This window comes from Osmia bicornis, chromosome 1 (assembly GCF_907164935.1).
Source record: "Osmia bicornis bicornis chromosome 1, iOsmBic2.1, whole genome shotgun sequence".
NCBI lineage: Eukaryota > Metazoa > Arthropoda > Insecta > Hymenoptera > Megachilidae > Osmia > Osmia bicornis.
The window spans coordinates 5,077,855-5,102,801 of NC_060216.1; the positions used below are offsets into that span (position 1 = coordinate 5,077,855).

Here is a 24,947-nt window from a genome sequence, read left to right on the forward strand (position 1 = left end):
TCGATGCTTTTAATCGATTATGACGAGGTAATTCGTCAAATAACATTTCATAAGTTAATACCCCAGTTAAAAGGTTAATTTATTTTCGTGAAAAATATAATAACTGCTTGACCTACACAAAATTTCTCATATCGCACTGTTTCGACGACACACACGTCGCAATAAATAATTTAGAAAGCACAAATAAATTGTAAAATTGTCAAGCGGTGAAAATAGAAAAGCAGAAAAAGAAATACAGGCGCTGACGAAAAACAAATCACGCGGCCCAACTAACCGATTACAAATTCCACGCGCGGCTGCAGGATTTCGAAAATTCAATTGACCACGTGCCACGTTTACGCGCGGGACAAATTAAACCGAGAAAATCACCGCAGGGGTGCGACGAGGGAGAAAGGAGCTGGAATATAGCCGAAGTTCGCTGGTGTGAGTGAGAGCTCGCCTGTGCAATGATGCATTTAGCCCGTCTTTTTTTTGGCACAAAGAGCCAAACCAACGGCAGCAGCAGCGACAGCAGCAGGGGCGAATAAGAGTGCCTATTGTTTCCTTGTTCGATGGTACAAGCCGACCACTCGAGACACCCGGTATATTCGAGCAGGCGTTCTGTGAGGGGCGTCTCTCCGACTATCGCCAATAATGCTTCCTTATCAAAAGGGAGCGAAACGGGCGTCGACCATATGCGAGCTACGACACGCAGCAATTAAAAGCTGCCACCATTTCAAACCGTCTACCATACTCTAAGAAGACATTCATCAGGCCTGTTTTGGTAATTTGAGTGAATAGGGGGCGTGAATTCCCGCCAATGCGATCGTAACTTGAATCGAACATTTTTCATTTGGAAATATCACTTTGATCCATAAATTTCTATTTTAAATGACACGATTAATTATTGCAGATGAAGAGTCCAAGGGGAAAACGATTATAATTCATTTTAAATCAGAATTGAAATTTTAGTATCAGCTGTTAGAGCTTAGAAAAATCTATCAAATTATAATATAATGTAGGAGAAAAATAATTTAAGAGGGTCACGGAATGGTTGGAAAATAAAGATATTTTTGAGAATTTTTTAAAAGAAACTAATATAATAAAACATTTTCTATTTTATGATACATAAATTAATTATCAGAATTGGAGAAGATATAAAAAATGCTTTTAATAGTTTTGATAATGTTATGGCTTTGAAACGACCGTCTCTGAAAAAATATCGTAGCCTTTACAACAAAATAGTACTTACAAGTAAACCTACGGAAGTGTCAGACTCCGATTTTTCTGAAATTTTGATATGTTATAATACATGAAAAACTAAGGGACACGTATTTTTTTTATCGGCGGAAAAACACATTTAGGGGATGAAACGACCCCTCGAAAATGGGGGGTAAAATGGAAAAAATGCGATATCTTTGAGACCAGTGAAGCGATTTTAATGATTTTTGGTATGAAAGTATCTTTCGATAGAAGACGAAAATCGGCCTAGGTATGTTGGAAGAGGAGTGAAAATTAGGGGGTGAACTACCCCTAAACTGACCAATTTCTTGCTGCAAAAAATCAGTTTTGATCTGAACGAAGTAAAATCTGTTAAAACTTCAAGAGGAAAGCAAATTATGGAAAACATATTTTTTTTTTTTTTATAGAAATATTTGAGGGCTAAACAACTCCTAAATTGCCGCGCTCGTTTGGCATTGCGCATGAAACACCTTGTGAAACTATATTTTTTAACTGTTCGATCTTTTTAATATATTGGTTTTTTAAATCGCTGAATTCGAATCTGAAATCAGATTTTCAAAAATCAATATCTTCTTAATTTAGAAAAATTTTAGTAGTATTCATTTATGAAAAAGTTGAGAATCGCTGCTCTAGATTCAACATTACAATTTTTTTTTTATATTAAATATGAATCCTTTGAATTTTTTCAGAGCCACGATTTTATTATATATTTGAATCTAACGCGCACGGATTCAAAGTTTCGACGAATAGGCGTGAATTTATAGTTTTCTTTTATGCTTTGCGACAGGATTCGCCTTCCGGAACGGCGCAACATTCATGAAATTTGAGCGAACAATAAATTGCGGTCCTTTCGTCGAGGATAGCAAATAAATTCGTAGCGACAACGGGGGATTTCTCCTCATGAATTAATTGCAATGTCTCTCAGGAAATTGGAGACGTTTATGAGCGAACTGTAATTGATTTGTCGACGTTAATGCCAGGATTCGCTACGTCAATGATTTATTAACACGCGACTAACTCGAATTCCCATCACACACGATCGATTTGATAAATTGTATCCGAGAAAGAAAGAAAAAAAAAAATGTGGTGGAACAACTTTTACGGAATACTGGATACATATAAATTTAGTTCGCGGTTTCTGTTGAATAAACACAGAGGTATGAGAGATGGGAAGAAAAGAATCCTGATAATCCTGTTGCCACGACAAACGTAGCAAAACAAAATATGCTCTCGCGATACGGTACAATATGAACAGGGTAGAATCTTTTTGCTTTGATAAATTAATAAATCATTTAAATTGACACGACTGAATTAAATCGTTATTCCAACGCGTTTCGAGGATTTCACTTTATAAAAAGGCCATTTATTCAATTCTTTGTAAATAGAAAAAGGAAGAAGGAAGAAAACGAGACGATAAGAAGCGAATACTCCATGGAATTGTCCTTATTCCATTTGCCCCCCCCTCTCGATTTTTCGCTTTCCAATTTTCCGAATTCCGCGATGGAAATCAGATGGAAACGAAGCTTTACTTCGACAATCCGTTGCCCTCGGATCAATACAGGCTTGATCGTAAGATTTAGCGAAATCGTTCCTCGGTGATATTCGCCGGTAAGAGAGACTTCCTATAACGGATTTTTCGCGAACCGGAAAATGCCGCATGGAAGACGCTGCCGGCGAAACCGCAGCCTTTTCCTACGAATCCTCTCTCGATTTTCTCGCGGCATTCTTCGATCATGTGAAAAGGGCAAATTCTCTTTCGACCAGTCTCTCCTGAGAGCGAACCTGCACCGATCTCACGGAGGAATTTCATTTTTCAAAATTCTTCCGCGAAACTGCTAGATGAAACTTCAGCTAAACGACAAGAAATTCTGCGGAAACCTGCGTTTAACCTACATACAGTCCCGTTTAAGGCAATCGTAGTAAACATTTCATTTTTACGAGACTGAAGTGGCGAAGTTTTACAAAAATATTGTAAAACAGCACAGAAATTAATATCTAATAGCACATTAAATTATTTTATGCCACTTTATTGTCACGAAATCGCATCATACGTTTTATCATCGATTTCATCGATTACCTTGAAAGTGGTTCTGGAGAAAAATAAAGAAATAAAAAAATAAGAAGTAAGAAAGTCATCGAGAAAGTGGAATGCAGCGGACGATAAGCGTGCATCTAGCTGGAACGTAATTAAGAGGAAGAGGCAGATGCAAAGCAAGGCGAGGAGAGTGCGCGTTTGAGACTGTATAGTAGGTCCGTGTGTAACGATACACGGTGCTGCATTATGTTCGTGGTTCCTAGTTCGAGAACACTCGAGCCGAGACCAGGTGTAGGTTGAAGGTTTTGAAAGAGCCACTGTAGCCTCGTACAACGAGGCTTCTGTTGCAATTGCACCGAGGATGCAATGTAGGTCGGCCCTGCTCTGATAGAGTAAAGGCCAGCCAAGGAAACAGCCAACGGAATAAAGTCAGATTAATTAAGGTGACGCTTGATTCCTTGCAATTTCTTCCTCGGATTCTATCTTTCTTTTCATCTTTACACTTTTCCAGAAGAAGCTCAAACGCGTTTCATAAAACTGACAATAAATTTGATAAAATAATTTTCTGATTTGTATACACGTACTCGATATCTTTTCATCCGGAATAAAGCGATGGTTCCATTTGAACGAAAAAAACACAATTGCGTTTTACAGCTACGAGCAAACGTGCGACGCTTTTTTTTTTCTTTTTCATATTTCCTAGGAAAAAGAGCTATAGCCTGTCCCAGTTTCAGCAAACACCTCGCATATGATGCATTACAATGAACGCTTCAACGGCATTACGGCTTTTATAGTTTCAGAATTTCTCCTTTGCCTCCGCTACCGCATTTCTCACCTATTTCCTTTCACGCCCGATACGTCCTCTATCGAACTTCCATCAACGGATACTATACCCAAAGGGCATTCTACTGCGGCAGGAAATTTGTAAAGTTACGTGATTCTACCTTTCGACGTCACACATCCGGCGACCTTTTATAAGAATTCATACAGTTTCAATATAAGTATCAAGAGTTATTTTCGTGTATCCTCCGAATAACTCCCGTTAATTTACTCGTTCGTTTAGCAACGAAGAAAATGAATTTGCACACCGACGACTGTAAAATAATCGAGCGTTTAGGGTACATAAGTCGTACACCACGTCCTCGGGAGATGCACGCGAGTCTAGGTTACTCGAGTTTACGAGGACAACGCTGGGACACGATAAATTTCCTTGTTCCTTCCCTTCTGTCCTCCCTTCTACCCTCCGCACCTTTCACCCTGTCTACTTCCTGCCGAATGATTTATTAACATTGCCGTGTGATCCGTCACAAACTGAAAATCTTCCAAACTGGTGTCGCTTATCCGCCAAACCATTTGTTATTCTTTTCTGGTCGGAATGAGACTACCGTCTAGACGTAAGATCAATTTTCTATGCCGTTGCCTAATTTAACCGAGAAATTTAATATGATTCTAAGCAGTGCCGGCGTTAGGGAGGGGGCGCCAGATCTGTAGGGGGTGCTGCAGCCCGGTGAACCTAGTTATGTATATCCGTTTAAATTATTTAAATTTTTACAATCTAACTACAGATTCATCGTTTCATATTATTACCTTGTATTTTTTTCTTAAAAATTTTGGGCCCCTGAATGGGCGCCACGATAATCTTGCTCAGGGCGCCAATATTGCTAAAACCAGCACTGATTCTAAATCACTTTTCTCGTTTCAAAGTTTACGTATTGATATTACGTGTTTCAAAGTTTACCAATTGATATAGTTATCAAATTTAGTAATTTGCAATCTCGTAGGTAAATTTATTGGGAATGAATAAATATTTCTGTGACGAGAATAAAGGTAGGGGAGGATCGATCGGTGAAAAGTATATAGAGTGGATTCGAGTGGTTGTTCGCAGGAACTCCTAAGGGTTAAACGAAATTAAATGGACGTTAGACGGACAAGCGTGCAGCGTGGCTCGTTACCGGCTAGACTGAATAATTAAAACTGCAAAGAGTACGAGCGAGGCTGGCATGCATTTAAAGCAGCTCGTTACAGGTCGCCGGTCACGTAATTATGCCGAAAGCGATCTCCTCTCTTCTTCGGGAAGAAATAGAAATTACAAACTATCGCCGTCCCTGGCAAACGCTTTAAATATGGAACGGTCTGTTTCCATTGCACCCACGGACCAGTCCTTTCCTGCCCTTTAACCCCCCTCTAGGTTTCTATGCAAATTGCTCATCACCGACGATTCCAACCAGCTCGTTATTTCATAATTACTTTTGTTACTCTCTGCCGTTCCAACGATCATCAACAGTGATTTCTATATCATCGATTCTATATCCTATTTTAGATAACTGTATATACGAGATGTTTCGTGCAACTGGAATGAAACAAGCTATAGTTTTAAAATGATAAGATGTTTTCAAAATAAAATTGTGTACCTTGTAATATATCAATGGAAGCGTATTTTAATTCTCTACAAAAAAGTATTATGGTATTTAAATCGAAAATTGATTAATTAAGAAGATATCTTAGGGAGAGACTTAGGCTCTTAATTTGAAAAATTTGTTGAGGAATTTTGTACTTCCTTTCTCTACAAAAAGTTATTAAGGTATTTGGGTCGAAAATTGAATATTTAAAAAGATATCTTAAGGAGAGACAGAGAGAGACTGTCAATCTCTCCCTAAGATATCTTTCGAACTAATTAATTTTCGACTCAAATGCCCTAATACTTTTTTATAGGGAATAAAAATACGCTTCGATTGTCATATAGCAAAGTATACAAGTCCATTTTTAAATAAGGAAGATGGCCTTGAGATCTTTGAAACACTTTTACTTCCAATACCGACACAAACATAATTTGGTGATACATTTAACGTCATTTAATTTTAACTAATGACATCTTTGCCTGTCTTCTATTATTTTAAAGCTATAGCTTGCCAATTGCATGCGACACCTTGTATGGATTCTATAGAAAACGTCGATAAGAGTAAACGGCGTGCCTTGTTTTTTTATCCATGAAAATTCGTCGAAGAATTCGTGCTGGAAGGCGCGCACTCGATACAACGGCAAGTACTGATCAAAAATTAACTCGTCAAAGTGAAGAGGCTTACTCGATACCACCTGCTCGACGGGTTTCACATTTTTCGACACTAGTCGAGCACCCTAATGAAAGCCATTCGACAAACGCGACATCGAGTACAATCCGCTCCTCGATCAAATTGTAAATACGCCACAAAACCCTGTGTATCCGACAATCATCTCGCAAATATCACTTTGCCGCGATAAAAATTGATCGGATGGCCTTTATCGACACGACTAAATGTTTCCTTTCGTTTCGTTTCATTTTTCTTTGATTCACTAATTATTATCCCGTATTTATATTTCGATCGAACTGTTGAAATTAATATTAATAATTCAAAGAGTTAAATTAATGTTTAAATTAATTTAAATACACGTCAGCCAGTGTAACATTTTATTATACCATAGTTTCCTACTAAAATATTATTTTATTAATTGATTCCGTGTCAAGAATTTAAATTAGCGTTTTGAAATATTATGCAGTAGCATCTGCAATTCTAATTTCAAACTTGCATCGAACCGCATGTTTATGAAAAATTTCTACTTAAAGAAAGTTAACTCTTTCTTTCGAAACCCACTCTGGCAAAAATTTTCCAAACGAAAGTGCTATCTTTCTTGCCTCTCCTACCTTCGATATAAAGTATCTGTTTATCTTTCTAAAAGTATCGTCGTATCGTTGGCAAAGAAATCGAAACTTCGACGAGCAACGTTTGAAACTGCACTTTTTTCCCTCGAAAGCCCCTGGGCTTGATTCGCATCCATCTTCGAACGTGTTTATCTTGTCAGTGATGCTTGTGTGTCTTATTTTCCTCGGCGAGTCCGACCTCTCGTGCCAAGAACCAGCTACGGAAATCATTTTCCAGGGCTGGAGCAAGGGGTGCACTTGCGGAAATCGTTTCCTCGCTCGGCAAAGCGATAACGGTGGCGGACATTAAGGATTTCTCTCGCTATTTCGAGCGATCTTGAAATTTCGACCCTTCTATTTTATCGATTCGGAAAAATATCCAGGATTTAAGGTTCCCAGATGTTTGCTTAATCGCGAGATAATTATCGGGGTCGGAATTAAACTCCAGGGTTGATTTATTTTTTCGAAAGAGCAGAGGAGAGCAAGGAAAAAATACAAATATGATTTAAACATTCATCTTTTGCACGGATTACTTGAAAAAATTGAAGGTTAACTTTTGAATATGCGCTTAAAAGCGAAGGATATTTAACGAGTAACTGCTCTTTAACGACCTTCTCCGCCACGTTTTAACTTCGTAAAGGAAGATTTAATTAACATATAGCTATAAGTTACTAAAAGGATACCATCTACGTTAGGAGTCACCTAAATATAAATTGCCTTCTACCTACGCAAGCTTGCGGAACTATTAAAGTATGAGCGAAACGGAACACGATACTAAAAATTGTGAACAATTGAAAATAAATTAATATAAATTGATTCGATCAAACTCAAAGACAAAGAATTCGAGCCAGTTTATTGCTTCCTAATTTGCGTCATCTAAGCCTCGCTAATTACCACTTCAATTTTTTGTTTAATCCTTTGATTGCTATATGCGTCCATAGTTTGTTTCTTGTATATCTTAATCATAATCAAATAAAAGTTATCAATACATGTTACTGATTACATACCATGTGTTATCAAGTTATAATGATGTGATAAAACAATGAAAAAGAAAAAGGAAAAAAATAAATTGAGAAATGAAGGGAAATAAAAAAGAGAAAATGATAAGTGTTATTGACTTAATTCTTATTTCATACACACAGAACTCAGCAATCAAAGGGTTAAAATTATACAGTTGTATAAAGTATTGTAACTCAAAATTGATTTTATAAAGAATAAAGTCACATGTGTTCGTATTAATAGCGCATTGTTAAGAGCAGCAAGTGTGGGTTCATAGTAAATTTCCCTCCCTTCAGGCATCAAGGTAAGAGCATTAACGAATTTATTGAGTGAGGTCGTAGAGGCAGCCAGCTCTCTCGAAGGCAGCCCAGTCTCGAGTCCATCAACTTTCTTCTCACGCGCAAATTTATACATCCTATCCATCAGCTCCGGCTCCCTGAACTTCCCCTTTTCCCTTATCGCCTGCTGATATTACGAGAACTCCGTTTCCCTTCGAGCTGGAGCATCGATCGCGGTCACGGGAACACAAGGAGAAGAGAAAAGAGAATAGAAGAAGAAACTGGTCGATGAAAAGCGAGAAAGTGGCAAACCGAGCCAACGAGAAGAGAAATGCAGCCCCGAGGCCGGTTAACTCTTCGAATCCTGATGACTCCTCCTCGGAACAACCCTGAGGAATTTATCGATAAACCGACGCGACGGATGAAAATTTTCTCATCAATTTTTTTTCTACGCCCGGCACGAACACCATTATGGAAATTACTGTTTCATGTTCGCGGGGTTCTTGCGAATGGACAGTTGTTTGCCAATGAAAAGTTTCGCTAGTAGGTACAGTTGCGTTGAAATTTGAACAAATAACATTGTTGAATCCAGATTCGGGATTAAACTTGTAGAGATTAGTACTTCGACTACCGGATAATGATGAGAAACACAAATATACGGATTACAGTGGAATTCGCTTATATGATCACTTTGGAACTTGTAATTTTTTATTACAATAACCAGTTGGTAATGTTAAATAGAAGATATAAAATTTTTTTTATGTAACTTAATTTACTAGAAATATAGCAAATTTCAAAATCCTAGAATTCCAAACTTTCAAAATTCAAAAATTTTAAACTTTCAGAATTTTAAAATCCTGAAGTCCCAAATTTTCAGAATTCCAAGCTTCCAAAATTCAAAAATTCTATAATTCCTTTGATAGAAATATAATAAATGAACAGGAAAGCAGAATAGTTTAAAGGAAAAAGAGAGTAGAACCGGGTGTAAAACGGGTTAGCCGATGGTCCCAAGGGAATACACACCAGTTACCCAGTCGAGAAACGATCAAAACGATGATGGTGTTACGCAACGAGTGCAAGCAACGACTGCACCATTGATACGGCCCCCCCTTTATAAAGTGGAGGGCGCGAAACGGGGATGAAAATCGTCACGACCCCAATTTCCGTTTCCCTCTGTCGCTCTGTTCGACCCTTTTATTCTCGAACCAGGACAATAATTCCATTGTTTCTGGCAATTAAGCGACAGGAGAGGAAACACGATTCGTGGCGAGGAGAGGAGATCGGAGGGTGGGAGAACTCGGAGGACTTGGTGCAAAGTGATCTCGTGTCCGGGACACCGGATCGAGTCTCTCGATCGAGACACGTGATTGGCCGCTATTGTGCCACCGGTGATCTCCATGATTCGGAACAAAGGGTCCGTCGCGTCGATCGGTCGGCTGTCATGGTGCCTCATTGTCTTCCGGTTTGTTTGCGTTATCCACCGCAAGGATACAACGCCTCGAATCTTTCGAAACGATCATTTTTCTTCCAATTTTTTACTGTCCAACGAGGGGAACTACCCAAGTGTTAGGCCCACTTATTGTATCTGTTTACAATTATTTGTGTAATAACAAATAAACGCGTGTAAATTTCGAATGCGGTAAGGATGTTAATGTACGTACTGCATAGAAAACATAACTTAAGGGGGGCGTTTCATTTTTTCGGTGGAAAAAAACGAGTTTTTTGGGAATTTTTTTCAGCAAAACTACGCAGTATTTTAATTTCATCTTTGGTGCATCTTTTGACAATATATTTTTGTACTTACAAATATTTTTATTATTAAAAATATTGCATTGTGTTCCTTGTAAATTCGGATGCCGCGTGGGGTGCCTCTTTTGCTGGCGTGCACGATATCAGTTGTTATGATTATCTGATATCAATAAATCCAATGGTATTTTGTTCTATATACATGTAGTTATCGTTTGAACTAGAAGTAAGAAAAAAAAATTGTTTTTGAGAAAATGGCAGCTTGTCAAAGTTGGATGATCGATTTTACTCTTAAAATTGGTAACTGTTCTTGCGATAAAAAGAAATATATACAACGTATCACTTTTTCCCTAGTTCAGACGATAAAGGGATGTTTTCTGAACATACAGTTAAAATTTCAAGTCAATCGATTGAATAGTTTTTTAGAAATCATGACCGCCAGTTGTAAAAAACCTGTTTCGAGAAAAACGCGTTTAAAGTTGCTGCGCGCTCCATAATATAACTTTCACAATTTAATTAGTTTTGAATTGAAACTTTGTAGAGACATTCTCAAGACTTCAAACTACAAGATTACGTAAAAAAAAAAAAAAATCGATTTTTTTCACCGAAAAAATGAAACGCCCCCCTTAAATTCTATAAAAATTGCAGCGTATGTAATTAATTATTAATAAATGCAATGATTATAGCACAGCTGTAACAGTTATTAAAAAAGAGACAAATAATCGTTAAACAACAACAACAAAAAATATGTTGGGATTTGAACCGAGAACTTTTAGATTGCAAGCCATGTGTTTAACCGCGGAGCTAACCGTTTGTATGTGTGTGTTTGTGATACTTCTCAATGTAAGGAGTAACTAATTGTAAATTTAATTGTTAATATCTTTTAACACGTTCAACGCCATGGGGGTCACTGGTGACCAGCTCTGCAACTTACACGCGCCTAAATAATTACAAGAAAACAATAGAAAAATCATTATTTTAAGTAATATTGCGATGGTACAAATAATGTGAAATTTGAAATTTGAAAATTAACGTCCTACAAAAAGTGCTCAGTTTCACTCCGACATTCAACGTGTTAAACAATTAGCCATCTGTCCCCAAAATGGAGTATAGGCGTATTCGGCTCGACGAACTCTACAAGGTGGCAAAGTTTCATTAATAAGTGAACGTAACACTTGGGTAGTTCCCCTCGTAAGTCACAACCTTGTCTATTTGTAATTTCGAAGGACCGACTTAATGCAATATACGTTACGGTGCTCGCTAATTCCCCGCATGTCATTGACGCGCGACAATTCCTCGTTTATTATTGTTAGATGTGTCCATCCCCAGAACCCGAAATTCGGGGAATTATCGAACGCCTACTGTGTTTAAGAAATCCTGACGATTATTTTGCCACCGTGAAATGATAAGAACAAAGTCGTTCGGGGTTGATGGAAAGCAATTCCATTAAATCGTGAAACGATGCTCATTTGTCCGGATGGAAAATGAAAACATGAAGGATTAAAGGATATCGAGATTCCAGCGAGAAGCAGGATCGATAACTCGGCCTGTCTGTTAGAGCGAACAATGCGAGAAAGTGAGTCGTGACGCGAGACGCGATATCCTATCGATTTTTCCCCTAACTCCCGAGAGGGTTGACCTTTCTCAGGCCTACGGATTATTTTTCTAACGAGTCATCCAAAGGAAAGGAGCTTATTGAAGAAGCCTTCTCTCCAAGCCACGGCACGAGATATCGTTCGAGCATTTTATCAAGCCTCGAAGAAGCGTTAGACGAACAAGGGAATATAACCGGCGACATTTTTCACTGGGATATCTTTGAAAATAAAAGTTTTGATATTTAAAATGCTTTATTTAATCTTTATTTAATTTGTAGTAAAAATTTCGGGGGAAATTATTTAAAAATTTGTACTTTGAGGCAAATAAAATTAACTTCTTAGCGCACTCGCCCGAATTAAGTCGGGTTTAAGAAAACGATTTCTTTCCGCGCGCCCAATTTAACTCGTGAGACCTGCAGTTTTTGTTTTCTATATAAATACAACCGAATATACGAGTTAGACATTGTTGTGCTTATTTCCTCTCACCCGAAAAAAGTTGCCACTGTTGTAAATTTTGACTAAAAGCTTATTTTTCAATATTTTTTTGATCCTTTTCAAGTTTTCTTTTGTTGCCCGAATTAACTCGATTAAGCGAAGTAGGTGCAATTACCTTAGTCTTTTTTGCATAAAACATTTCTTTTTCCAAGATTTGTTAATGTTCTTTTGTATTTTAAGAAAATAGAGAATAAAAAAATTGGTAGAAAAACGACCGCTTTTGAATATTTAATTGGTGCGTTAAGGGGTTAAAGACTTTTTTTATGTATTTTAATAGTATTCGACTAGAGAACTTCAAAAATGTAAATTTCAACTTTGAGAATTTATCCGTTCGAAACTTATGTATATAATATAAAACTGAACTTACTTTTGAAGTTAGCTTGATGCCATATTGACTTCTATCTACATAATCTGTATAATCTGATTGACCCACGAATACAAGCATTAGAATACTGAGAAGCTTTCCTAATAAATTAATATCGCGCGACCAATGAAAAAAAAGGAGGTAATTTGAGAGACAAGAGTGTGATAGCTGCATTAAAATTTCTGAGCTAATTAATCGAGTCTCGTCCTAATGGCGTCGCGATACAATTATTCGAAAATTACGTCTGACAATCAGGTTAACATTTAATGTATCCATTAGCTTAACGAGCCAATCGTCGATCGCCGTAATGACAAAGAAATTCAATCAGAAATCGTCGTTTCTTTGATCGCAGGCTCGTCGTGTCATGGGAATCGAGGCTATTATGAAATTAACCCATCAACGTTTATGACTAACTTTAATCGACGAATGGAATCTAAACGTTTTTTAATCGATCTACTTTCCAATCAATTCGGTTTCCCTATTTTTTTTATCACTATGATAATATAAATTTCTTTCATTTATTAAATTTGATCCTCCTGAATAATCACTTTATTATTTATTTCACGCCTAGTTTTCCTTATTTCAGAGAAAAGGAAGAGAATTCATTTTCTGGCAAAATTTCCCACTGTTCTATCAATTTCTCGTCTATCGATTGTTTTGTACGTCGATTCATCGGGAAAATCGGCGAGAAGATTCGCGAATCGAAAGAAGTAGGAGAGAAAAAAATTACAAGATACTGACCTAAATTACTAAGAGAGATTACCTCTCGCCGGGTTAATATTCAAGATCGCACTTTGGCTGTCGCGACGGTGCACGGTGTGGAGCGTCGTACAAAAAGGGGAACGAGAGGTGACCGAACAGGGGTGTGAGGGTCGTACAAGGGGGTTCTTTCGCGTCTCCTGAAACGAGCCAACTCCTCGCTTCGCTTTGAACGATGCTCCAACTTCTTTTTTTTTTTCTCTATCCTTCTTCTCTTCATTTCTCCTTTTCTTTTTTCTTTCTCTCTTTTCCTTGCTATCTTTCGAAATTAGCGGCAACCCGTTTTACGGAAGAAACCTCGTTGCCCTGATTTCTCAACGTTCCTGCTGATACTCGAGAAAATATCACCTTGTTCGACTTTCCACGGATTTAAAATATCCTACTGATACACGAGAAACGGTAACCCAAGTCCTTTTGCATTCTCAAACCTTTTACTGGTAATATTTTCTTGTCGCGAATTAAAATCAATTTTTAAAAACATTTTTTACTATGTATAAACAGTGGCAGTATAAGGAGAGTCGACTACACTAGTGGAATTAATTCTAGACGCTTAAATGTTTACTTAAATTTCGCACTTTTTCAAATTATTTAATATATAATCATTTATATTTTATATTCTAATCATTGTTTTCTAATTTTAGGGCGTCGCTTATATAAAAAAATCAGTAAAAAGACCATTTACAGCCATACATTTAATATACAATAAAAATTACAATTTCAACACATCAAAGGAGGTGAATAAAATTAATATTTCGTTGAATAGCCTTTCATCCTGTGATTGGCTATTTCACATCATTCGTCGTTTCGTGTTGCCAGGCGCAAAAACAAAACTAACAACACAGTTTAGATCTTTTTAAATTAAAATTTTCAAACATTTACAAACCAAATCATGTGAAAATATTAAGTATAAACATTATACAAAATATCACAATATAAATTTAGCACAAATATGAAATAAAGAATATTTTTATATAAAGTGTGCCGAATTAATTCCACCAGTGTATATTAAATCTAATTTTCTTCAGCTTTTTTGTTTATTCCCTGAAAAGAGTTCAGCTGATCCTTTTGAACTCCCGTTGAGACACTAACATCACTGATCTTCGAATGAGTTTCTTCAGAAGAACATATATTGAAAACTAATCTTGCGACGGATTAAGAAAGAAGATTGGAAACGAAGTTACATATATGGGAAAAAGTTTGCGAGACATAAGCGAGTCAAGGAGTGTCGTAAAAGCCATACGTGCGAAGGGAGACTTACTCCTATTGGTGGCACGGACTATAAACACTTGGTCCTTTCGTTGAAAACTTCATCCTCGTCCTTCAAATACTTATTCTGAAGACTTCATACCGAATAATATGTTGATTTAAAAAGAAACAATGAAATTGCTGTTGCGAAAATAAATCCTCTCCTTTCAAACTTTCTAAATTATTAAAATTAAAAGTTATTTATCTAAAATTAAAATGAAATTGATCTACGAAGAAGACATTTGAGCCACAAAAATCTAACTCGACTCCTGATAAAACGATTTAAAAAGAAGAATGCAACTGTTCAAAGTCTAGAGAATTCTGTCCGGATCGATGTTCGAATTCTGTTTGCAGAGTCGTCTAACGAGACTAATCATTTCGCCGAGCCGTTTTATTGACAAACGTTGATTAACTCTCTTCTCGTTGTCCGATGGACGAGAGAAGAGCTTAAATTCTCGAGGACTATCATCGTGCTCGACGTCTCGACGAAATTACCGTGAAATTTTCCTGCGACACACTGCGCGGCTGCTTGTGCTCGTTAACGCGCGCAATTAAGGCGAACGATGCCTCGCCCCCTAATTAGAACCTCGAAATACTAACGAACTCTATATTATTTATATCCATCTAACGACGATTACTACAGGGAAAAACGCGAACGCGTTTATTTCATGTTGACACAGCAACACTGATCTGTCTTGGGTTTTATTTATATTCTTCAAGTAGGAACGTTCCACCTTGAGGGATTCGAACTTGGACGATTTCTAGGGACTTTTTCACGCGTTCGGAACCACGACCCTGTAGGGAATAAATGAAACGAAGCTAGTGAGAATACACAGGGGGCGCCACTCGACGATGCGGTGCATGATTATGCATCGGTATCGTAGAATACCACCGACTATCGGTAATATCAACGAGGTTAGAAAACTACAATATCAACCGGTTCGATAACTGGCACAGTAGAAACAACCGCGCCTAGTCAGACACGCCTAACTGAACTCATTAACAGCCAGTAAGGCGAATTATAATAAATAAGAATTTTCAAATCCAAACTTTCAGTTACATTACTATTATGATAATGATACTAACGTTACTTAGGCTCTTTTTAATCTGGCATCCTTTTATTAATTTTTACCAATAGCGTATGGTCACTATGTCCAATGTAGCTTCATCTGGGTGATCTTATGGATACTAATTCTCCTAGAAATTTGAAAAAATTAAAATGGGAACAGCAACGTGTAACCCATTGGATCGACAACGAAGAAAGAGGCTTCTGAAAAACATAGTCCACGAATCAACGCGATTTTCACGGTTGGTATCGTTCATCGAACACGTATACAGGAGACGTTCCAACTGGCAAGCAGTTGAATTCGCTGTTGGCCAGAGACCAACAATGTCAATGGCATTTCCGTGCAGCCAGCGCTGCGTTCGCAGAGAATTTTCTCCCGTAGACAGGGGGAACGCGATGGGCAGCAATTAACGGATAGACGTGCCGTTTCTTAAACAGGTAATTGCCACGCGTGCACCGGCTTATTGTCGTCGCATGGTTCTCGCTGACGCGTACGTTTTACTCTTGCAACCACGAATTTTCCCTTACACACTGTCGACAGGGGATTTCGCGCATTCTGTATTTGCGTCCGGTCTCGAACCCTTCAGTTACGGAGATATTTAACCCTTCACCCTTCGTTGCATGATTTTCTTAATTTCAATTAAAAATATATTGTATGTCTATTTTTGAACACCCACAATTTATAATTATCAAATTTTTATTAAACTTTTGAAAATTTTGTAATATTGTAAATTTGCAACCTTGTGTTTTTTATCATTTTAATGCAACGAACAGATTATCTTGGTATATGCAATGATTAATCAGAAAGGAGTGACTGTAATCACCCACAGTATCCAATTTCCATTTTCCGGAGGGTGAAGTCACCCTTAGTAACAAAAGAATGAAGGGATGAAAGAACCCTTTGGAAAATGAAAATTATTATTTCACAAATTACAATCTGAACCTCGATAAAGTTTAAATATCTTCCAAAGAAGGTTGTCCATGGATAATGATGCCACCGTTTTCTCAAAGGAGAAAATTTCAATCGATAATTTTGTTTACTAATAATGAACATTAAATAAAGACTCACCTCCAGGTGAGATTTCGATGCGGCCACTGTTGTCCGTGGATCGTGTAACGTTTGTGCCTCACCCTTGTGTACCTGGGATCCGGTTTATCCGGAAGTCCGCATCGCGGAAGTTTCATTAACTTTGTCGTCGCTTCGTCGATTTCGCCGGTCACAGGAATGCCACCAAATCTCTGTTGGAAGAAAAAAAAGAATTAAAACCTACATAAAATCATTAAAAAAAATGTCGTCTATATAAATGCTGTAATTTCAAAAAGACAAGTAGAATTTAATGGAAGAAACTATTTAACGCAATAGCACGCGAGAAAGGATTTTAAGCGGTGCAATTTTGGCAACTCCCCTTGAAACAGTGATTACCGTTGCTTTTGTGCGTTAAAGAAGAGAGAAGAGTTTTCACGGCTGAGATTGCGGTTAGTCTTCCAGAAAAGCTTGTACGGAGTCGCGTTTTCGTGCAACCCCGGTGCGAAGCCTCAGAACTCGAAGAAAAAGTTTTCTTCCCGTAGTCAAACAGAACGTTCTATAACCGAGGGTCGTTTTTCTGACTTCTTCGAGAACAGAACGAGCCACTCGAACTTTTCGAAGAGAGTTCTTTGAAGCGAGGAACTCATTATTTTTATTCGAGGCAAGTAGACGGCCAACTTCTCAATTCGCTGCATACATAATTTTCTATCTACCTCCTTTCTCTCGTCTCCCCATCGAAAGTTCGCCAAATCGGATTTCAAAATTCGTCTTAGAGCCCCCGCAGAATGCAGACTTTCTATCGGCCGATAGTTTGGTCGGCCTGTTAACGCGCACACTGGGCCAACTAAATACTCGGGTTGGTGAAAGAAGAAACGGGGTGGAAAGAGATAGATAGTTTAGTTTGAATGCAATCGTGTAGCAGAGGTGTGCGAGTACTCGTAATTTACAAGCCGAGCTGAACTCGCTTCGATTGTTCGAGCCGAGTCGATCGCTTGAATTTGCCGAGCTACTCGAAATCGACGAACTACTCGAAAAAATCGAACTACTCGAATATTCGAGCCCTTGTGAAACTTCGATTTACGAGGGCTCGAATATTCGATTACTTCGATTTTTTCGAGTAGTTCATCGATTTCGAGTAGCTCGGCAAATTCAAGCGATCGACTCGGCTCGACCGACCGATCATTGTTCGACTCGAAATTCGAGTACTCGAATAAATCGAGTACTCGCACACCTCTATCGGCCGATACCGAATCGTTGTAATATGCGATCAAACTATCGGCCGATAGAAAGTCTGCAGTCTGCGGGGGCTCTTAAACATACGGTTTCGTTGCAATTCTTTCGTTATTTCCTACTAAAAATAGGGAAATTTGAACGCAAACAATACCACTCTTTTGTTTTAACTCCGCTTTAATAAGGCCATCCGCACACGGAGCTACTAAGCAGAAGCGTAATTAGTTGGTGACTGAAATCAGAAACTAATTACTTACTGGTTAGAGAGTCGATTTCGCACATGCAGCTACTCAATATGTAGTAACAAAAGTTGTTTCAGTTAAGTGTGATCTACCGTGCGAGGAAGTAAAGTTATGTAAAGTACTGATTAGTGACGAAAAAAATATGGTAGTGAAAAAGGAAACCGAAAAGAGAATATTAGGTTTATCGTGTATAGGGTTATCCAAATTGAATGTCACATCTTCAAATTGAAATAAAACGCGTATTATTTTAATACAAAGATTATTTTATGACATTAATTATGAAAAACAATATCATTCAACGGTCCTTCTCCGCTTTTTTTTGCAAGCTTGATACGTTTGACTAAATTTAACGAATGAGTAATTTTTCACGAGGAGGAGACAGCAATTGCCCCCAAGATCGAATAATTTAACACCATTAGATTTATTTTATGGGGTTTATGGAAAGTGAAATTTACGGCAATAATCCAAAGACTATTGACGAGCTGAGCAACAAAATCACAGTCGCTATTGATGAAATTGAATTCTACTTGTGTGAAAATATAATGAAAAATTTGGAGAAACTCATCGAACGCGTGAAAAAAGCCGAGGAGGATATTTAAATAATATTGTCTTTGATAATAATTAATATCATACAGTGGACTGTATTAAAATAAAGAAACCAGAAAAAAATCACATACTTTGCGTTTTATTTCAATTTGGATAACCCTATAGAATCACCCCCCGGCCTATAGAGGCACCCTGTATATTTCAATAACATTCAACGAGTCAAATGAAAAAATACAAGTTTTAATGGGTTAGGCCACTAGGATATTGCAAAAGATTATGGTTGGGAAAAGTCGCTAAGTACTCGAATTTCAAATTCTGGAGCAGCCCCTCCCGGTCTGCTGCAAGCATTACTGAAAACTTTAAACGCGTTTTTCTTCAAGAAATATGAATATTTTATGTAATAACAAAAATACTACACGGATGTCAAGAAACTGGAAACCATAGTCGCTATGTGATCGAGAAGTCGAGTCAATCGGAACGGATTAGTGACGCATTACTGCGGCACTACATATAATTGCATTAGAAGTGACTCAAAACCAAATGATTTATAACTCGCATCATTAATCAGTTTATTTTGCATAGCTCCGTGCGCGGCATAAGTCTCATGTCGGTTTTAGAGGTGGACCTAAAACCGACCGTCCTCGTACCAAATACTTCGATCAAATTTATAAGTTAAAATAAGAAACTCGAAACCAGTGATCTTCACCGGTTTGGTAATTATAGTGTTAAATATAAATAAAAATTTGGCTCACCTGTAAAGTTCTAATGGCGTCCCTCAGCTGATCGTCCGTCCTAAGATTTCCGGTCTCCAGGTCCGACTGGGGTAAGTACCCAAATTTCATGAGGTAATTTTGCTGAAACACGCAACAACGAAATATAAAAATTATTAACTGTTATTCTATCGTTTCAAACTCTTGAAATCGACAAAATTTATCCACGTAATCGCACAGTAGCAAAAACAGGCACTGCCTGGATCGAGCGAGGAAGCAAAAGAAGGAAAGAACGAAACGTTCTGCGCTTCGATCCACTTCTAAAATGAAATATGATTGGAACGTCTATTCGAAGCGATTGTTTCTTACGCGCGTTTCTTTTTGACAAGAAAAATATCGACTGCTACAAACTCTTTTACACGCGTCGAAATTTTAAATTCTCGATCAATGGAAAAGTGTTTGCAAAAATTCCCAGTGAGCCGATAAGGATTTCGAGCCTAATTAATTAAAATTAGAGCCATCTTACTAATCCTCGGTAAAAATTTAAGTTCCACTCCGTCCTTGCTTTCGATCAAAGGAAAAACTCGGATCGCTTTGACGCGCAAAAATTGGGATTATAAAAGTGACGAGGCCTTCCGTCAAAGGTCTCGAAATCTTCCAAAGAAAGAAGTCTTCTGAAAAGAAGCTACGTTGAATCACGGTTATGACCGTTTAGATTCATCCGCATCCGCGACAAAGCTTCCCGCTCGGCTGAACGATCAAAGCTGATTCGAAAAGAAGGGAAAACCTCGGGCCGGAGATGCTGTAAGATACGTAGAAACCGTTTCCCAGGTGACATTAACCAGACTCTTCTTTCTTTTTCTTCTCCCCACCTATCGTAATCATTACCTTCTCCGCGTGAAAATCAGAAAGGCGATACACCCGTTATTAGTGGATAGCGTGAATTCTACCGACACGACAGATCAAAGACGTCTCCTCCTTTCTTTCTCTCGGTTTTCACCGGAAAAACTTTGACTTTAGATTGAAACGTGCCTTCGAGCAAACGACGCTTCAGTGTTTTCTTATTCTTTCCATGATTATCAAAAATTCTTAGCTACGTTACTTTTATTTTGATACTCGTTTAAAAACGATAAATGATAGATATTATATTATTATATATTTGGGGAAACTTCCGAAAAGCCCCATCACCCCTGGACAACCAAACTTCGGATTTATAGTAATTGAGGGACGAGAAATCGAATGAGACCATTTTCAGAACTGGCAAATAAACCGTTCTCGAGATATACAGGGTATTCTAAAAGTGCGGAAACCCCTTATTACCTCGATAAGAACGCATTTTCACGGAAAATGACTAACCTAACCTAGGTTAGAGTTAGAGTTAGGGTTAGGGTTAGTCATTTTCCGTGAAAATGCGTACTTGAAAATGACTAACCTAACCTAGTTTAGAAATGGAAAATGACTAACCTAACCTAGGTTAGAGTTAGGGTTACCCTAACCCTAACCCTGAGAACGGTTTATGAGAATGGAAAATGACTAACCTAACCTAGTTCAGAAATGGAAAATGACTAACCTAACCTAGGTTAGAGTTAGGGTTACCCTGACCCTAACCCTGAGAACGGATTATGAGAATGGAAAATGACTAACCTAACCTAGTTCAGAAATGGAAAATGACTAACCTAACCTAGGTTGGAGTTAGAGTTAGGGTTAGGGTTAGTCATTTTCCGTGAAAATGCGTTCATGAAAATGACTAACCTAACCTAGTTTAGAAATGGAAAATGACTAACCTAACCTAGGTTAGAGTTAGGGTTACCCTAACCCTAACCCTGAGAACGGTTTATGAGAATGGAAAATGACTAACCTAACCTAGTTCAGAAATGGAAAATGACTAACCTAACCTAGGTTGGAGTTAGAGTTAGGGTTAGGGTTAGTTATTTTCCGTGAAAATGCGTTCTTGAAAATGACTAACCTAACCTAGTTTTGAAATGGAAAATGACTAACCTAACCTAGGTTAGAGTTAGGGTTACCCTAACCCTAACCCTGAGAACGGTTTATTTGCCAGTTCTGAAAATGGTCTCATTCGATTTCTCATCCCTCAATTACTATAAATCCGAAGTTTGGTTGTCCTGGGCTGATGGGGCCTTTCGGAAGTATACCCATATATTTATTTATATTTCATCTTAGTTAACCCTCGGGTGGCGGACCATGGAGAGAGCCCCAGTTTTAATTTAATTTTGTATTTCACAATGTTTCCTAAGTATAGGTCCCAGATTCCGTTGTTAAAGGGTTAAATAGCGTGAAATTATTCCTTGGCTGGTGATAAAAAATAAGTATAAAATACTTAATCAGAAGCTAGATACAATTAAAATAGACAACGATGAAAAATACGCCAGGTGGTAAATTGGAGGAGCAACGTTTAAGATGCGCGTCGTATCGGTTGAAGCAATTACCCGACAGCAGGAAGGTAACAGAAGTAAAACGTAGGAAAGAAGAAACGGCAACGACACTCGAGAACAATCGCCTCGTTCGTCTTCGTCCGTTTTCTGTCAGAGCACCGTTCGCTCGGCGAGTTATCTTTGCGCGTTTATAGCCAGCCACTGTCGCGACAAGGAATAAACGCGTTTCGAAGGTACAGAAAATCCTGGAAAACAATGAAAATGGAAACGGTAGGAGAAACAAGACCCGAGATTATTTGAAGTTTAATTCACCGATTCAACGAAGAGAAAAGAATTCGCCTTCATAATCGAGAATTAAAAATAAATTTCACATTGAATCGCGCTTGAACACGATGCTGATCCGTGAAAAAAAAACAGAAAGAAAGGACAAAATCGTGCATCGAACGAAACAAGTACCGAGAAGAGACATTTAACTGGAAACACAATTGAACACGTTCATCGCAGTCGTATCGGTAAGCTGAAGTTTCACGAATTAAAGTCTTTTAACGAGGGTCACTCCGATCGACTGGACACTTGACCTCGTTGACCCGATTTCCGGTCCGCCCGCGTCCTTGCCGACTCTTTCGTTCGCTTTGTCAGCAGATAAGACACGGAAAGAGAAGACATAACTTTCTTTCGACAGTTCGAACCCCTTCAGGGTTATCCCTCTCTTCCTTTTCATTTCCCTCCGAACAATTATTTACATCGATAGGTAAATATTTCAAAATGATAATAACGGGACAAAATTGAATTTAAAATCAATTTGAAAATTTTCGCAAATTTAATATTAACTTCGAAGAAGACCATACCTGCGAATAATGAATTTTCGTCTGTTTTGTGCATTTCTCTACGGTAGACTCTTGATAAAGATTACAAGGTATAAGAGTGTGTATGATTAAAGGGCAAGGTAATTATAGGGGACTAAACTCGAGTTAATTGAAGAGCAGGCGACAGCTAACTGAAAGACATCTCGTCGATCTAGACGTATGTATCCAGAATCCCGAGTATCTACAGGGTGTCCCAGAACTGTGGAGGGATGATTGCTGAGGTCATTCTAAACAACTTTTGCCTTTGCCAAAATGTTGGTTAAGGCTTCGTTTTCGAGTTATTAACGAAAAACACTTGCCAATCAGAGCGTGTTTTTAGCGCGGACCGAACCACGAAACTGTTGGGTATAATCTGCGTGCAAGCCGTGGTCGTGATCAAGTGCATCAGCACCACGTCGGTATAATACGATTCGTTGGGCAAAAGTTGGATCGAATAATGAATTAAAAAAAGAAAGGAATACAGTGGTACCTCAGTATACGACATAAATTTTTTGTGTGAATTTTTCGTCATTTTTAAATAATTATCTCAGAGGAAAAATTAAATTAATAATCAATTATATTCGGAGTTGATGTATTATTAACTGACTGATCATACAAGTAAGGATATCATATAACAAACTATAACCGCAAAACAGGAGGCAATAACATTTATTCCATTTGGTTTGTTAATTTAGAATCTATCATTAGGTTACATTTATATTTTACAAATTAATTATGTTAAATAAACTGGTGAATATTTTTTATAAACTTCTAGGACATAAAGAATGTTTAAATTATTTTACAACCCCATTAATGTATAATATTAATAGGAGTTTTTTTTTTACATAAGAACGGATTAAACATTTTTACATTACTTCTTATGGGAAGAGTTGGTTTGGCTTCGATTTATTCGAGTACTCGAATTTCTCGCCGAACAATGATCGATTGTTCGAGCCGAGTCGATCGCTTGAATTTGCCGATCTACTCGAAATCGTCGAACTGTTTGATATAAAAGCGAGCTACTCGAAAAATTCGAACTACTCGAATATATTCGAGCAGATGTTACACATGTTTTAGGTTAAACATCTGCTCGAATATATTCGAGTAGTTCGAATTTTTCGAGTAGCTCGCTTTTATATCAAACAGTTCGACGATTTCGAATACTTCGGCAAATTCAAGCGATCGACTCGGCTCGAACAATCGAAGCGAGTTCAGCTCGGCTTGTAAATTCCGAGTACTCGCACACCTTTAGTTTGAACGCAGGACATACCCAACACTCTTGCGGTTCAACCCGCGCTAAAGGCGCGCTCTGATTGGCCAGTGCTTTTCAATAATAACTCGAAAACGAAGCCTTAACCAACATTTTGGCAAAGGAAAAAGTTATTTTCAATGACCTCAGCTATCATCCCTGCACGGGTCCTACTCCAATTCTGTGACACCCTGTATACACGTTCCACCTCTTTGACCAGTTTGGTCTTTCACCTCTGCCCATTTGCTTTAACCCACTAACCGTAACGTCCTTCCCTTCTCCTGTTATCTAAAGGAAAACCGCGCTAGGATGCATGATAAATGCATCCAAGTTAAATGGTAATTAACTGGGGAAACTGGGCCCATTACGGAGGACACCTATGCCAAAGGAAGGAGGATCGATTACACGGGCAAGGTGCAATAAGTTTACCGAGCAAACAAACTCCTCGCCGAGCATCGTATTCGTGTCGTTAAACTTTCCTCTAACGAAGGATAATGCACATTTTACTCGCGTCGTTTAACCCTCGTGACACGAGCGTTGTTCAAAGAGGAACTCAATGTTTCACCCTCCCGTCGCCACTATTTCTCTTTCTTGGTAAACGAAAAGTTCCCGAGCAATTTGTAAGGTCGCCGAAACGATCGCCCCGTAAAATTAAAACTAGTATTTTTTTATCTTTCGCCTTGAATACTAATAATAAGTTTATGTAACCCAAAGTGAAGTCCAGTCGAAATAAGTTTAAGAGGTTAGGCCACTAGAATTGTAAAAAAATCGAAATTTTTTTTGGCTTAAAAGGTACTTTAATGTCTTGAAAATAATATGGCAAAAGATTATGAGTGAGAAAAATCTCCAGGTACTCGAATGTCGAATTCTGACGCAGCCCCTTCCGGTCTGCTGCGCCTATTATGTACTGAAAACTTTAAACGCATTTTTCAAACTGGACGGACTCATCAATCAAACAGATCATCACCAATCGATTTGAAAATTTAACAGTATATTCAAAACTAAATTCTCTACCGAACTACATAAGATTGAAATTTTACATTTTCTCTTAAAAAATACGCCATTTTTGCAAAAATCAATATATCAAAAAACTCCTACGTAGTTCGGTAGCTGTTTTCGTTTTTTATCCTAAGTTAAAAATTGCAAGATCTGCTGTTCCGGCCGTTCAGCCCTACAAAAAAGAGGCGTCATCGAAGAAATGCTGCAGTGCCCATATATTGACTTGA

At 38.0% G+C, this 24,947-nt stretch overlaps 1 protein-coding gene across 4 annotated transcripts in view; it reads right to left on the bottom strand.

Moving 5' to 3' along the window:
• The window catches only part of LOC114876911 (matrix metalloproteinase-2), a 118,408-nt gene that overhangs the window by 71,785 nt on the left and 21,676 nt on the right, over nucleotides 1–24,947 (bottom strand). For all 4 annotated transcript variants that reach the window (XM_029188837.2, XM_029188839.2, XM_029188836.2 and 1 more), the window contains 2 exons: nucleotides 19,277–19,378; nucleotides 16,549–16,718 (listed from right to left, as the gene is read on the bottom strand). In XM_029188837.2, the coding sequence (XP_029044670.2) occupies nucleotides 16,549–16,718; nucleotides 19,277–19,378 (272 nt within the window). The remainder of the gene's footprint in view (nucleotides 1–16,548; nucleotides 16,719–19,276; nucleotides 19,379–24,947) is intronic.